At 42.2% G+C, this 14,234-nt stretch overlaps 1 protein-coding gene across 3 annotated transcripts; it reads left to right on the top strand.

Moving 5' to 3' along the window:
* The first annotated feature begins 491 nt into the window (after positions 1-491).
* On the top strand, positions 492-12,530 carry TMEM230 (transmembrane protein 230). Of its 3 annotated transcripts, none has more exons than XM_045086029.1 (4): positions 492-645; positions 2,812-2,932; positions 4,246-4,368; positions 11,481-12,530. In XM_045086029.1, exons 2-4 carry the CDS (start codon positions 2,834-2,836, stop codon positions 11,619-11,621), a joined length of 363 nt encoding a protein of 120 aa, XP_044941964.1. In that variant the 5' UTR covers positions 492-645; positions 2,812-2,833; the 3' UTR covers positions 11,622-12,530. The 3 variants fall into 3 exon arrangements, with proteins under 3 accessions (XP_044941964.1, XP_044941963.1, XP_044941965.1); XM_045086028.1 differs by lacking the exon at positions 492-645 and adding an exon at positions 3,297-3,393; XM_045086030.1 differs by lacking the exon at positions 492-645 and adding an exon at positions 3,297-3,375.
* Positions 12,531-14,234: the final 1,704 nt, after the last annotated feature.

The raw sequence follows: 14,234 nt of genomic DNA on the forward strand, positions 1-14,234 counted from the left end.
CATGTGCTGCAAAATGTCCCTTGTGGGCGGGCTTCTTACTTGGTCCAGGCCTGATGTCGAGGAGCAGGAAACAAACACAAGAATGTGGGGCCACGCGAAAGTAGTGGTGGGGTATTGATGCTGAGGCCGTGGCGTGCCCAGGAGAAGGGCTACAGCCGTGGACACTGACTAGGAGTCCTGCCAGCTCCAGTCATCCTTAGCTTCACTGTCAGCTTCTGTCTCCTGTGGGTACCACTCAGCTTCCAACACTGCCCGAGGGATCAGGGAAAGAAACAAGTAGCCGGTTCACCCAGAGTCTGACTGGGACTCCGGGAGCCGTCACCCTTGACAGCTTCACAACCCAGTGGAGGTGCCTGGCAACAAATCCAGGCCACAGCGACTCCCGCCGCCGATACCTTCCGCAGTACACTACCACTAGCTACTACTAACGCAAGGCGAAAACAAGTTCCGGAAAGGGGACTGATAGAGGTCGCTCCCGGTGACGCCACTTCCGGTTGGTACGCCGCCGTTCAGCGGGCCACTTCCGGCGTCAAGGGGGCGGCTGAGGGGTGGCAGTTAGGTGAGGCGGGCCATGAGGCCTCAGGCGCTTCTGCTGCCAACCGTGAGCGAGCTGTCGGCACGCGGGCGGCCTGGCGCGGCGCTCCGGTAAGGCGTGTGTTCGGCGGGGCGGGAACAGAAGCGCCCCCCTCAGGCGCCCGGCGGGGCCGAGACTGCGGTCCCTGCCGAAATCTAGCTTCGCGTCCTGGGTGTGGAGCGTTCACCAGCCTGGGCCACCGCTGGCCTCTTCCCAGAAACTGGTTTTGTTTGTTTCCGTCTAAATTCGCGTCGGTTTTTGTCTTCCTGGCTAGGTCTGGAGACGGGCAGGAAGATAGTGTGTGTGGAGGCGCATAATGCTAGGCACTGCGCTGAGTGTTTTACTGATGCTTTTAAAGCCTCGCAGCCCCGGCGGGCTCGGAGAGTTTGAGAGTTGCGGTGGAACCGGTTTAAAAAAAAAGTAATTCTTTGGGGAACTTAAATGGTACTCTGAAAACCTCGGTTTACGTTTTTCCTTCCTCTTGCAGAATTCTTACTCTTTGCTACCAGTAAGCCTTCGTCGCCCCTCTCCCTCACACCCTTCGCTTTTTTATTTTGATGCGGGTGTGTGAATAGGTAAAGCAGAGTCCGTAAACTTTATTTTATAAAGACGATAGAAATCACAAGTGATTAAATGCCCTCAAACCCCCACATACCGGTAGTTTGTCCTTTAAATTTTGTAGAATTAATTTAGATTACCATGTAATCGGGATCGCAACACTTAAAAACCTGGTATTCGATGCAGTTTGAGCTAACTTCAGAAGAGCATATAAATTAACATACTGGATCCAGTACTTGATTTCTGCACTGTTATATAATTGCTATAAAGGGACATTCACATTTAGCACCAATTCCATCATATTGCTAATTATTTTAGCATTTTTATTATACATAGTATATTAGGTTGACTCTTGGCCACTTAAAACAGCTCATTAATAATTGGGATAAAGTATATAGAAAGCACTTTGACTAGGACCTGGTATCTAAGTGTGGGTAATTATTAACCAACATTATTATAATGAAGATTGTTTACAAAGTGTCATACCAGAGGAAGACAAAGTCTTTATGGTTTCTGGATTGTTTTTTTTAATGGTGCCCTTATTGTGAGATACTTAATTTTCTCTTTACAAATCCATGTCACCTTTAGAAATAGCTTCACAGTCAAAATAGATTTGTCTATTGTATCAAATTACGAATGTTTTCCGACTTAAATGTCATTGTTTTTTTTATCTTATCTACTACCTCTTAAACTAGTGACAAAATAGCCATAATTTCATTACTGAAGTTGGTTTTGAATATTTTGCGCAAAAAACAAGTTTTATTTTTATTTTTAATTTTTTTAGGAGGCTATAGAAGTAATCTGGAAAATGAAATCACTACTTTCAGTGCTTGGGGTGGGGCAGAGAGGCAGACAAATTGGCACTGGTACAGTGCTGATTACCAGTAGTGATAGTGCTGATAGCCAAATTTACTGGAGACTCTGCAGATTTTTTTGCATTAAAAGAATGATACCGGATGCCTGGGTGCCTCAGTCCGTTAAGTGTTGGCCTTCTGCTGGGCTTTGGTGGTGATCTCAGGATCTTAGGATCAAATCCCATATGGGGCTCCTTGCTCAGTGGGGAGCCTGCTTCTTCCTCTGCCTGCTGCTTCCCCTGCTTGTGCCCTCTCCTTCTAACAAATAAGTAAATAAAATCTTTTCAAAATTAAATTAAATTAAATTTAAAAATAAAAATAAATAAAAGAATGATACCCATTAGGGGGGATCAACAAAATGCTTAATGTGAGTGTATTCCATATCCCACCCATTCTCCGTCCCTGGCAGGTAAGAATCATTTGAGCTTATGCTCCTCTTGCTATTTCCTGAAGCAGGGACAGGGGCCAGGCAGTACTATAGCAGAATGACTGAAAATGTGGACTTCGGTGTCAGACTTGTATTTAAGTCACCACTCTTCCACCTGCTCTGTGTGGAGGGTTTGGAAAAATTAGGAGGCACAGGAATATTGGTGAGAAGATAAACATGAGGTCTGTTTCTTGGTCAGTGTCTTGACTTTCATTCTACCAGGACAAGGCAGAGAAGGTACATAGGAGAATGTTTTCACTTTGTCAAAGGAAATATCAGATTTTAAGTGCAGTGGGGCGTGAATTGCCAGTTGCTTAGTATGACATCTTAGCCCAAATTCTAATATATGTAACACACTGTGGTCAGTGGCATATAATGACAGTTTTCTTTGTCTTCAGACTGTAGCTGTGTCAGTGTGTTATGATGCCGTCTCGTACCAACCTGGCTACTGGAATCCCCAGTAGTAAAGTGAAATACTCAAGGCTCTCCAGCACAGACGATGGCTACATTGACCTTCAGGTAAATGCGGAAGGGAATTAATGAGACTGGCTGGCTCCGTTTCTGTTGAGTTAGCAGGAAGACCTTCTAGGTGGAGGTTTTGCTGTCTCTGGGGATTAGAAGCAGCAGCAAGAAGGACAGTTATCTCTGAGACCCTTTCAGCCGTAGTTTGCAGAAGGAGAGGCCTTGGTAGAGCAGTTTCAAACCAATATAAACACTGTTCATTTCTAAGAATTTTTAGTTGTAACACCAAAACCCAGTAGTTACAAATTTTATTTAGTTTTTCTGGAAAATGCTCAGATTGTGTTTTGTTAAGTAGAATTTTTTTTAAGGACTGTGTCATTGGTTCATTTACACTTTAGTCAAAGCCAGTTCATCTTTTAAGGGAGAAACTAACTGCTAAAGCCAACAGATTGTGGGAATCTTCCTTCTTTCCTGATGTCATGAGATCCAATTTATTAAAGGTATTCTTTTGGCAAACAGTAAGTAAAACAGAATATTTAATATTTGTTAAGTTTGTATCCTACCCTGATTCGTTATTTATAAAATACTTAATGATGTAGCATATCTCCTTCTGCCCACTTTCCCTTGGAATGGTTTAGGTGGAACCAGGGCCAAGGAGGAAGAGGCAGGAACCCATCCCTTTAAATATAAACAAATCAATGACTCTTTGTACTCTTTGGACCCATACTTGAAGGAGAGGAGTTTTGTTTTTTAAAAGCACATCTGAGAATCTTCTAGTCCATTAGGTCAGATACAGAAATGAGGCAAACCTTAGAAAGCTTGTGTCTGAATCTTAACTTTGAATAGAACTTATTAACAAGTCAGGCTACTTGATCCCTGGGGTGGGCAACTAATGCTTGAGAAAAAGCTGTTTCTAAAACCTTTGTATGCTCACTTAACTTTGAATGCCAGAAGTCACTTGTTTTCTTTACTTCTCCAGATCACGATGTTCATCTTGAATCCCTAGAGATTAGTACAGCCTTCCATGTGCCAGGCACTTAATAAGTATCTAATATCTAATCAGTGAATGACCATAAAGTATCTTCTGTTTCTGTGAGAAAATATTTTCTTATGGTGAGTGGTATATGGAATAAAATTAGAAGTAGAAAGAGTAACATTCTGCTGGGACTCCTCCGAGTGGCTGTTAGAGCAGTAATTAGAGCTTCACCTCCTGTTTGTCCCTTGCCTTTCTTTCCCAGAGCTCTAGTGGGTAGTAGGACTTCCTTCAAGACGCACAAACTAACCACATTGGTTCTTATTATCCTCCTTGCTTTAAAGTGTTTCAGTCCTGGTATTTTCATAATGCTGTCTTTTGTTTGTTTTTCTTCCAGTTTAAGAAGAGTCCTCCGAAGATCCCGTATAAGGCCATTGCGCTTGCGACAGTTCTGTTTTTGATTGGGGCCTTTCTCATAATCATAGGTTCCCTCCTGCTGGCTGGCTATATCAGCAAAGGGGTAAGCTGAAGAGTTTGTGGGGGTGTGCATGAAATCCTTAAAGTGTGAGTCTGGGCTCTGTTTTATATTCATATCTAGTACAGGAGTTTCCAGCAGAAAGAAGAAGAGAGTTTTCTTTTAGATTTTGTTCTCTGGTAACAAAACATACGTTTTTTTTTTGAGCAACAACATGCTTGTCCCAGTTTCTATGAGGTGTGTGTGTGTGTGTGTGTGTGTGTGTGTGACATTTTCCTTCTGAGATGTCAAGCAGTCTTCCTACTGTCACAGTTTGGAACAGCAAAGGTGAGCCTAGCATTGAGGATTTCTGATTGATAAAGGCTGTAGCCAGAGTAGAATGTGTTGTTATAATTTTGCAGTGCCATAGATGTTCCATGTGTGGGGAGAAGCAGTGAGGCTTGTATAGGTCTGGGGCCACTGACCATGCCAGGACTTGTGACTCTTGACTCTGATCCTTACTACATTGGGTTTGGTTGGAGTTCTTGTTGAGCTTTAGAATGTTATCTTTATTACCTAAAGGAGTGTTTGGTGGTTCTTTTTCTTGGGCTATATACATGTGCTAATAGTGCCCAAGTTGATCTGAACTAATAATGATCACAAGTCATGGTCATATTGTCCTGCAGAGGGAACATAGCCAACATCTGAAAAACTGTGGACATTATAGAAATTGAGAATAGTAGCACTGTAGCAATAAAATCGCTGCATATGGTTTTTAAGAAGTGAATCTGATTTGCCATTGGTCTTTTTTTTTTTTTTTCAAATATTTTATTTATTTATTCGACAGAGAGAGATCACAAGTAGGCAGAGAGGAGGGCAGAGAGAGAGGAGGAAGCAGGCTCCCCGCTGAGCAGAGAGCCCAATGCGGGACTCGATCCCAAGACCCTGAGATCATGACCTGAGCCGAAGACAGCGGCTTAACCCACTGAGCCACCCAGGCGCCCTGCCATTGGTCTTAACTACTTAAAATCACTGTGTGGTCACCAGATGCTTACTTGGTGCAGTCTTTGTTTGAACATCTAACTTCAGGACTGTGCCTTCAGTTAACTTTCTTTCTTTCATTTTCTTTTTTTTTTTTTTAAGATTTTATTTATTTATTTGACAGAGATCACAAGTAGGCAAAGAGGCAGGCAGAGAGAGGTGGAAGCAGGCTCCCTGACGAGCAGAGAGCCCGATGCGGGACCCGATCCTAGGACACTGGGATCACAACCTGAGCTGAAAGCAGAGGCTTTAACCCACTGAGCCACCGAGATGCCCCATTCAGTTAACTTTCATTGCAGTATGAGGTATCAGTCCCAAAGGATTCTGTTAATTACAAATATTGAGAGTGGAGGTGAGATCCACATGCAGCAAATATCGTTTTACCTTGTAAAAGACTGCTTTATAAATAAGGATAAAGATGTTAATTAAGAGAATCACTAATAAGTTTGGTTTGGAGTTTTTTTTTTTCACTTTTTATTACAGATAGTTCAAAAACAGAAGTAAATGAAATAATGTATTAAACCCCTGCATGTCTCCCATTCATCAACAGTTATAAACATTTTGCTTCATGTATTCCCCCCAACTTTTTTTTTCCTGTGTAGGAAACCAAATACCAGATTTATATTTTGCTGGTATTCTTTTTTGAGAGAGAGAGAGGGCGCATAGGAGCGGTGGTGGGGTGGAGGACAGAGGGAGAGGGAGAGAGAGAGAATGAGAATCCTAAGTGGGCTCCACAGCCAGCGTGGAGCCCAATATCACAGCCCTGAGCTGATGAAATCAAGAGACTGATGCTTTACTGACTGAGTCACCCAGGCACCTCTATTTTGCTGGTATTCTCAAGTGTGCATCTTCAGTATGCATCTGTAATAGTTTTTATGTAAGTTTACAGGTGCTGTATTAATATCCTTTTTTTTTTAAAGATTTATTTATTTATTTATTTGACAGAGAGAGATGACAAGCAGGCAGAGAGGCAGGCAGAGAGAGGGGAGGAAGCAGGCTCCCCGCCGAGCAGAGAGCCCGATGCGGGGCTCGATCCCAGGACCCTGGGATCATGACCTGAGCCGAAGGCAGCGGCTTAACTCACTGAGCCACCCAGGCGCCCCTGTATTAATATCTTTGATCTTCATATTTTTGTTAGTTTTAGAGACTTGCTTAGATTCAGAATAGTTTTTTTTTAGAAAGTATATTTCATGGGAGGTGCTGTGTATTTGCTATGGCAGGTTGGTTCTGAAACTTCAATGTTCATCAGAATCATCTGGCAGACTTGTTAACACACAGATTCCTTAGTTCCATTCTCAGAGATTCCAGTTCTGTAGGTGGGTTGTGAGAATCTGCATTTCTAACAAGTTCCCAGGTAATGCTGGTGGTCCATAAACCACAATTTGAGAACCAAATTGTGGTATTACATTAGGAGGCATGTAATGGTTATCCTGCTTTTAGTTGATATTAAGGTAGATTGCTGGGTTTAAGTGCCTTCAGCCTAATTAATTTATTATAAATTTCCCCATTACCATTTATACTAGTGAATGCAGTTCTGTCATTTTCTGCGTTCATTAGCTTTAAAGGTCTTTCTCAAATCTACCATCTGTTTACCCCAAAATATAATGTGTATAGTGAAGGTAGGAAAAATGTTTTTCTGCTCAGCAGGGAGCCTGAGTAACCTAGTAACCTCAAAACCGCAAAAGGTAGTCAGAGAATGGTATCAGTATAAACTCCTATTTTTTCTTTTACATATTTGTGTTTCAATCAATCACAGTCCATATTCTTTTTTTTTTTTTGAGTAGACTCCCCACTCAGTGTGGAACCCAGTGCGGGGCTTGAGCTCAAAACCCTAAAACCCTGAGATCAAGAGTCGGATGCTTAGCCAACTGAGCCGCACAAGTGTCCCCCATATTCTTTTTAGTATTAAACTGTTCCATGTTTGGTCAGAGGACTCCTTCATGTTACTTCTTTGTCTTTTAAACATGGCCTATGTAGCCTTTGATAGCTTTCTTGCTTTCTGGCACAGAAAGTTATCCCAGGCCCAGCTATATATTTCCTGTCTCCTAACTTGTAAACAACCATTTCTCCAGAGAGCCTTGGTGTTCCGTTTTATTTTGTTTTGTTTTAAGATTTTATTTATTTATTTGAGAGAGAGAGACAGTGAGAAAGCATGAAAGGGGAGAAGGTCAGAGGGAGCAGACTCCTCACGGAGCAGGGAGCCCGATGCGGGACTCGATCCCAGGACCCCGGGATCATGACCCAAGCTGAAGGCAGTCGCCCAACCAGCTGAGCCACTCAGGCGCCTGAGCCTTGGTTTCTGTATAGGAAGTAGAGATCACAGACTGGGCATTAGTGGTGCTCATGCTTCGATTTTGATTGTTTCTAGAGCTTTTCAGCAATGGAATCAAGAAATAGGTATCTTTGGGGCACCTGGGTGGCTCAGTGGGTTAAGCCGCTGCCTTTGGCTCAGGTCATGATCTCAGGGTCCTGGGATCGAACCCCGCATCGGGCTCTCTGCTCAGCGGGGAGTCTGCTTCCTTCTCTATCTCTCTTCCTGCCTCTCTGCCTGCTTGTGATCTCTCTCTGTCAAATAAATAAATAAAATCTTTAAAAAAAAAAAAGATACCTATTTCTTTTTTTTTTTTTAAGATTTTATTTATTTATTTGACAGAGATCACAAGTAGGCAAAGAGGCAGGCAGAGAGAGGGGAAGGGAAGCAGGCTCCCTGCTGAGCAGAGAGCCTGATGTGGGGCTCAATCCCAGGACTCTGAGATCATGCCCTGAGCCGAAAGCAGAGACTTTAACCCACTGAGCCACCGAGGCACCCCAAGAAATAGGTATTTTTTAGAAAACAGTTTTCAGTGCAAATTTAAGATTAGAGTTAATTTAATTAGAGCTTAATTTCTTTGATATTGTATGGGTATATCTATCCTATGATAATGATGTCATTACTTATTTGCCTTATTCTATGTTATACGTATAGTAGCTTTAAAATAATATTGTGGGTAGCATGTGGGTGGCTCAGTCCATTGAGCCTCTGACTCTTGGTTTCAGCTTAGGTCATGATCTCAAAGTTGTGAGATTGAGCCCCATGTTGGGCTCCATGCTCAGTGTGGAGTCTACTTGTCCCTCTGTGCTCTACCCCACCCCCAGCTTGCTCATGTGTGTGCACATGCACGCTCTCTTTTTCTCTCTCTCTCTCTCAAATAAATAAATCTTTTTTTTTTTTTTAAGATTTTATTTATTTATTTGACAGACGGAGATCACAAGCAGGCAGAGGCAAGCAGAGAGAGAGGAGGAAGCAGGCTCCCTGCTGAGCAGAGAGCCCGATGCGGGGCTCCATCCCAGGACTCTGAGATCATGACCTGAGCCGAAGGCAGCGGCTTAACCCACTGAGCCACCCAGGCGCCCCTCAAATAAATAAATCTTGAAAAAAATAAGATAACAGGGATGCCTGCATGGCTCAGTCAGTTAAGCAGCTCCCTTTGACTCAGGTTGTGATCCCAGGGTCCTGGGATTGAGTCCCACATGGGGCTCCTGGCTCAGCTCCCTTTGCCTGCTGCTCCTTGTGCTCACTCTCTGTCTCTCTCTCTTTCTGACAAATCAAAATAAATAACGTCTTTAAAAAAAAAAATACCAGCGTGAGTGTTAATGCTAAGTAAAGGAAGGCTAAATGCACTATAAATTTCCTTTGCAGTTCTTCAATCCCACTAAGGATGTACAGTCAATATCTTGCAAAAGAAAAAAAGAAGAAGGAAAGCAGAAAATGAAAAATAAGATAACAGAAATAGCACCAACTATGTCAGTTGTGAGAGTTGTAGACTGTTACTGTTTCTGATGTTCACATAGTCCCATCTTTAGGCTGAGAGAGCCCCTTCAAGTTCTCTTTCCTTGTTTTGTTTTGTTTATTTCCTTGGTGCCTCCTACACTGTTGGTAGCTGGTGCAGCCACTCTGGGAAACAGTATAGAGCTTCCTCAAAAAGTTGAAAATAGAGCTACCCTATGACTCAGCAATCACACTACTGGGTATTTGCCCTAAAGATACAAATGTAGTGATCTGAAGGGCTGTTTATAGCAGCAACGTCCACAATAGCCAAACTGTGGAAAGAACCTATATGTCCACCAACAGATAAATGGGTAAAGAAGATATGGTATAGATATACAATGGAATACTATGCAGCCATCAAAAACTGCAAAATCCCCCTGGGGCTAATAATACATTATATGTTAATTTAAAAAATAAATTATTTTTAAAAAATCATGAAATCCTGCCATTTGCAACAACGTGGATGGAACTAGAGGTTATTATGTTAAGTGAAATAAGTCAGTCAGAGAAAAACAATTACCATATGATCTTTCTGATACAAGGAATTTGAAAGGGAGAGTGGGGGAGTTCTTGGGGGTTAGGGAGGGGAAAAAAATGAAACAAAAAGGGACCAGGGAGGGAGACAAACCATAAGAGACTCTTAAACTCAGGAAGCAAACTGAGGGTTGCTGGGTAGTTAGGGGAAGGGATAGTGTGACTGGATTATGGACATTGGGGAGGGAGGGTATGTGCTATGGTGAATGCTGTGAAATGTGTAAGCCTGATGATTCACAGATCTGTACCTCTGAAGCAAGTAACACATTATATGTTAATAAAAAGAAAAAAAATTAGGGACGCCTGGGTGGCTCAGTTGGTTAGGCAGCTGCCTTCGGCTCAGGTCATGATCCCAGCGTCCTGGGATCGAGTCCCACATCGGGCTCCTTGCTCCACAGGGAGCCTGCTTCTCCCTCTGACTCTGCCTTCCACTCTGTCTGCCTGTGCTCGTTCTCACTCGCTCTCTCTCTCTGACAAATAAATAAATAAAATCTTTAAAAAAAAAAAAAAAGAAAAAGAAAAAAAATTAATTGGAAAAAGATCACAGAGAAAAAGGAGGATAAGCTTAACTGTATAAACATTTAAAACTATACCTAAAAATAAGGCAGAGCAATTTTATAAGAGTGGATTCATTCATTTAATATATTTATTTATATGTTGGGGGCAGGTGGTGATCTAGAAATGAACAAAAGTCCCTGCCCTCCTGGAACTCCCCAAATAGTTGAAGCCCTACACTAAACACCATTTCTTCCTCTTTGACCTGTGAATTGTGATTATGGGAATATACGCTAAAGAAAGAATCTGAAAGGCTATGAAAAAGAAGTTTATTGTGTTATCCTGTACAGTTACAAAAAGTGAGGGGCACCTGGGTGGCTAAGTGGTAAAGCCTCTGCCTTCAGCTCAGGTCATGATCCCAGGGTCCTGGGATCGAGCCCCACATCAGGCTCTCTCCCTGCTCGGGAGGGAGTCCGCTTCCCTTCCTCTTTCTCTGCCTGCCTCTCTGCCTACTTGTGATCTCTGTCTGTCAAATAAATAAATAAAGTCTTAATAAATAAATAAATAAAGTAAAAAAAGTGAGAGACAACCAAAGTATCCAACAGTTGGTGGGGCATGGTTAAGTAAAATTGTGGTGCATTCATTACAGTGGAATGGTAGACACCATTAGTTGACATAATGTGTTAGTTTCAGGTGTACAACATGATTCAATATAGTATATATTGGGAAATGATCACAATAAGTCTAGTTAGCATCCATCACCACACATAGTTAGTTTTTTTCCTTGTGACAAGAATTTTTAAGATCTACTCTCAGCAACTTGCTAATAATACACAATACAGTGTTTTTAGCTAGAATCACCATGTTGTACACTGCATCTCCAGAACTTACTTTGTGAATGGAAATTTGTACCTTCTGACTATCTTCACCCATTTTGCCTGTCTCCCACCCCCAGTGCAGAACTTTTCATAAGACTTTGGCAATTGCTTGTTATATTAAGAGACTAAAACAAGGCACAGAGTATGGTGTGTTCACAACTAGAAACTAGAATGGAGAACAGAAGGAAATAAGGGAACTATCTGTGGATGCAGATGGACAATTTATTTATAATACTTAGTGCTTTGTAGTTTTTCTGAATTTTATAATAAGGAGGAAAAGAGATGTATACTTGTTTCATTGGTAGCATACTACCCAAAGGAAAATACTCTGAAGAGTGTAAAATACTGATGTATGGGTTGAACCTATGGCTTTAAGTGATCGTTTGTATGGTACTAATGTGTTTGCCTCCTTCTGCCACTAGGGGGCAGACCGGGCCGTTCCTGTCCTGATCATTGGCATCCTGGTGTTCCTGCCAGGATTTTACCACCTGCGCATCGCCTACTATGCATCCAAAGGCTACCGGGGTTACTCCTACGATGACATTCCAGATTTTGATGACTAGCTAACCCACCCTCAACCCTGAGGAGAAGAGTCACAGATGGGACTAAGACCAGCTTTAAGATACTGAGCAGATACTGGCAAAGGGCTAAGGCATTCTGCAGTTTGCAGATGTTAAACAAAAGAATGGGTCCATCCTCAAGATGTCAACGGAGCTTACAATTACAAAATAACTAATTAGGACATGCTCTATTTTTCATCTCCTGGCTCTGGCAAAAGCTGATAAGTTTTTCCACACGAATGTGTATCTTGGAAGAGTAGCAATGTTAATGATGTGGGAAAGCAGGAGGTTCTTGTGTAGTGCAGAATGTTAGAGTTCAGCATTTCTTTTAAATAGTCCTCATTGTCAGTTCTGGTAGCAAATGGAAGAATTTAATATGTCAAATTTCATGTTACTAGTAATTTATTTTGAAAACATCTAAGTAGCTTACCTCTACACTCATCTCTCACTTTGTGTTCTAGTGGAAGACCTTGGCAAATCAAATGTCAGTGTAGGTGCATCTGTAATATTTTTTACTTGCTTTCTTATTAACAGCAGCCAGGACTTTTTTAAGTCTCAGAGCAAGTTCCTAGAAGGTAAACACCCCTCTGTTCACCAGTCCTTGGTCAGCCACCAGTAAGCTTGCCATCATAAAATATGGGTTATTCTGTTCTTTGTAGATCAAGATGTTCTGTATATCATGCCTTTAAGGACTGGATTTTGGCTGTTTCCTAAGGAAAAAAATGTAGATAAGTGGTTGTTATTTAGAGATTATAAACCTGTTGTTAGCATCTTGCATTATGATGTCATTCTGCTGAAGATTGCAAGACTCAGCCTGGATCCCTAAATGGACTAGACTGCCTTAGTTTGATTCTGGTTCCTAGCTTGCACAAAGTGACATATTCAAAAGAAATTAAAATGTCAAAATCTAAACGTAGACTTCCAGTGAGTTAATTTCAAGTATATTTCAGAAAACATTTTAATGATTATATGATACCTTTGATCCCAGTACCCAGGACCACCTTCCTTTTTAGATAATGGGCCTTGTGGGTCAGACTGCTTTTCAGTCATCCTCTTATTTTGAGCTTATGGACATGGGCAACTAGAAGCCTGGAAGGGCCATCAACTGAGATTTGGAGGGCTGTGGGTAGAGCAAGTTTATTGGGGGAGGTGAGTTTACTTTTGGATGTGTTAAATTGTAGATGCATACTCTACATCCATATGAAACTGTTTAGTGGGCAATTGCAAACTGTGGATCTGGAGTTCAGGAGATAATTTAGGCCAGGGATAGAAATTAGGGAGTCATTGTTGGGACAATATCTAAAAGCTGGATGACATTACTCACAGAGTGAGTGCATATGGGGAAAAAACTAGCACTCGGGAAATGAAGGACAGAGGGGTGTGATGTGAAGCAACCTCTGAAGTTAGGTGCATTTGGTAACGGGAGAGAAGTGTGGGGAGGCCAGTATTCAATTGAAGCTCCTGGACCTTGACACTGGAGTTGTAAAGAGATCGATAAAGCTTTATACTGGGAACTGTTTTCTTTTGTTTTTAAAGATTAATTTTTTTTTATTTATTTGAGAGAGTGAGAAAGCACAAGAGAGGGGAGGGTCAGAGGGAGAAGCAGACTCCCTGCTGAGCGGGGAGCCTGATGCTGGACTCCATCCTGGGTCTTGTTGATCCTGGGACTCCATGATCATGACCTGAGCCAAAGGCAGTGGCATAACCAGCTGAGCCACCCAGGCTCCCATCGTGGGAACTGTTTGTAAAGCAAAGATCAGACCAGAAGGTTTTGGCCAAACCAAATTATTTGGTCCTTTTTTTTAAGATTTCATTTATTTGAAAGAGAACGAGCAAGGATGGGGGAGAGGGGAAGCAGACTTGCGGGGCTTGAGCAGGGCTCAATCCCATGACCCCAAGACAACAACCTGAGTCAAAATCAGGAGTCAGATGTTTAACCAACTCAATCACCCGGGTACCCCTCAAGTGTTGTTTACAGACTCCCTGTAACTTTGCATTGACAGTAAGTGTGTATCTTGGTCCTTTTTAGAAAACATCTAAGTCTAAATAACAATGGTGAGTGTTTCTTGAACCTTTGCCAAATGTGACAAGCACTTTTATTCCTTACTGTTAAATTTTAATCCTTAGAAAAAAACACCAAGTTGGATAGTATTCATAGGTAATAGGTTGGACATTTGGGACTCAAGGTAAAGCCTGAATTCCCCTTACCAAGTATGAAAGCCTGAATGCCTTTAAGGGCCAGGCAAGTGAAGAAGGGGTATAGGTGGAGAGAGCCAAGGACAGTAGTGGGGACCCAAGTCAATTGTCAAATGTATATTTTACCTAAAAGCAGCCTCCTCCCTACCCCTGTCCCCCATGATGTTGGCTGAACCATATGCTCTAGCTTTATAAAGAGTTTTTTTTTTTTTTTTTAAGATCTTATTTATTTGACAGACACAGAAAGAGAGAATACAAGCAGGGGGAGTGGGGGAGAGAGAAGCAGACTTCCTACCAAGTAGGGAGCCCAGTGTGGGCCTCCATCCCAGGATCGATTCCAGGACGCTGGGGTCATGACCTGAGCAGAAGGCAGATGCTTAATGACTGAGCCACTCAGGCGCCCATAAAGATTTTCTTATT

Source organism: Mustela putorius, unplaced genomic scaffold (assembly GCF_011764305.1).
Source record: "Mustela putorius furo isolate JIRA1106 unplaced genomic scaffold, ASM1176430v1.1 tig00000874_pilon_pilon_pilon, whole genome shotgun sequence".
Lineage (NCBI taxonomy): Eukaryota > Metazoa > Chordata > Mammalia > Carnivora > Mustelidae > Mustela > Mustela putorius.

Bases quoted from the DNA above. Each gene is read 5' to 3' on its own strand.
- TMEM230 (XM_045086028.1), top strand. From the start codon at position 2,913: ATGGCTACATTGACCTTCAG. The intron at 2,933-3,296 runs GTAAATGCGGAA...TCATCTTTTAAG, and splicing joins ATGGCTACATTGACCTTCAG to GGAGAAACTAACTGCTAAAG. The intron at 3,394-4,245 runs GTAAGTAAAACA...TTTTTCTTCCAG, and splicing joins AGGTATTCTTTTGGCAAACA to TTTAAGAAGAGTCCTCCGAA.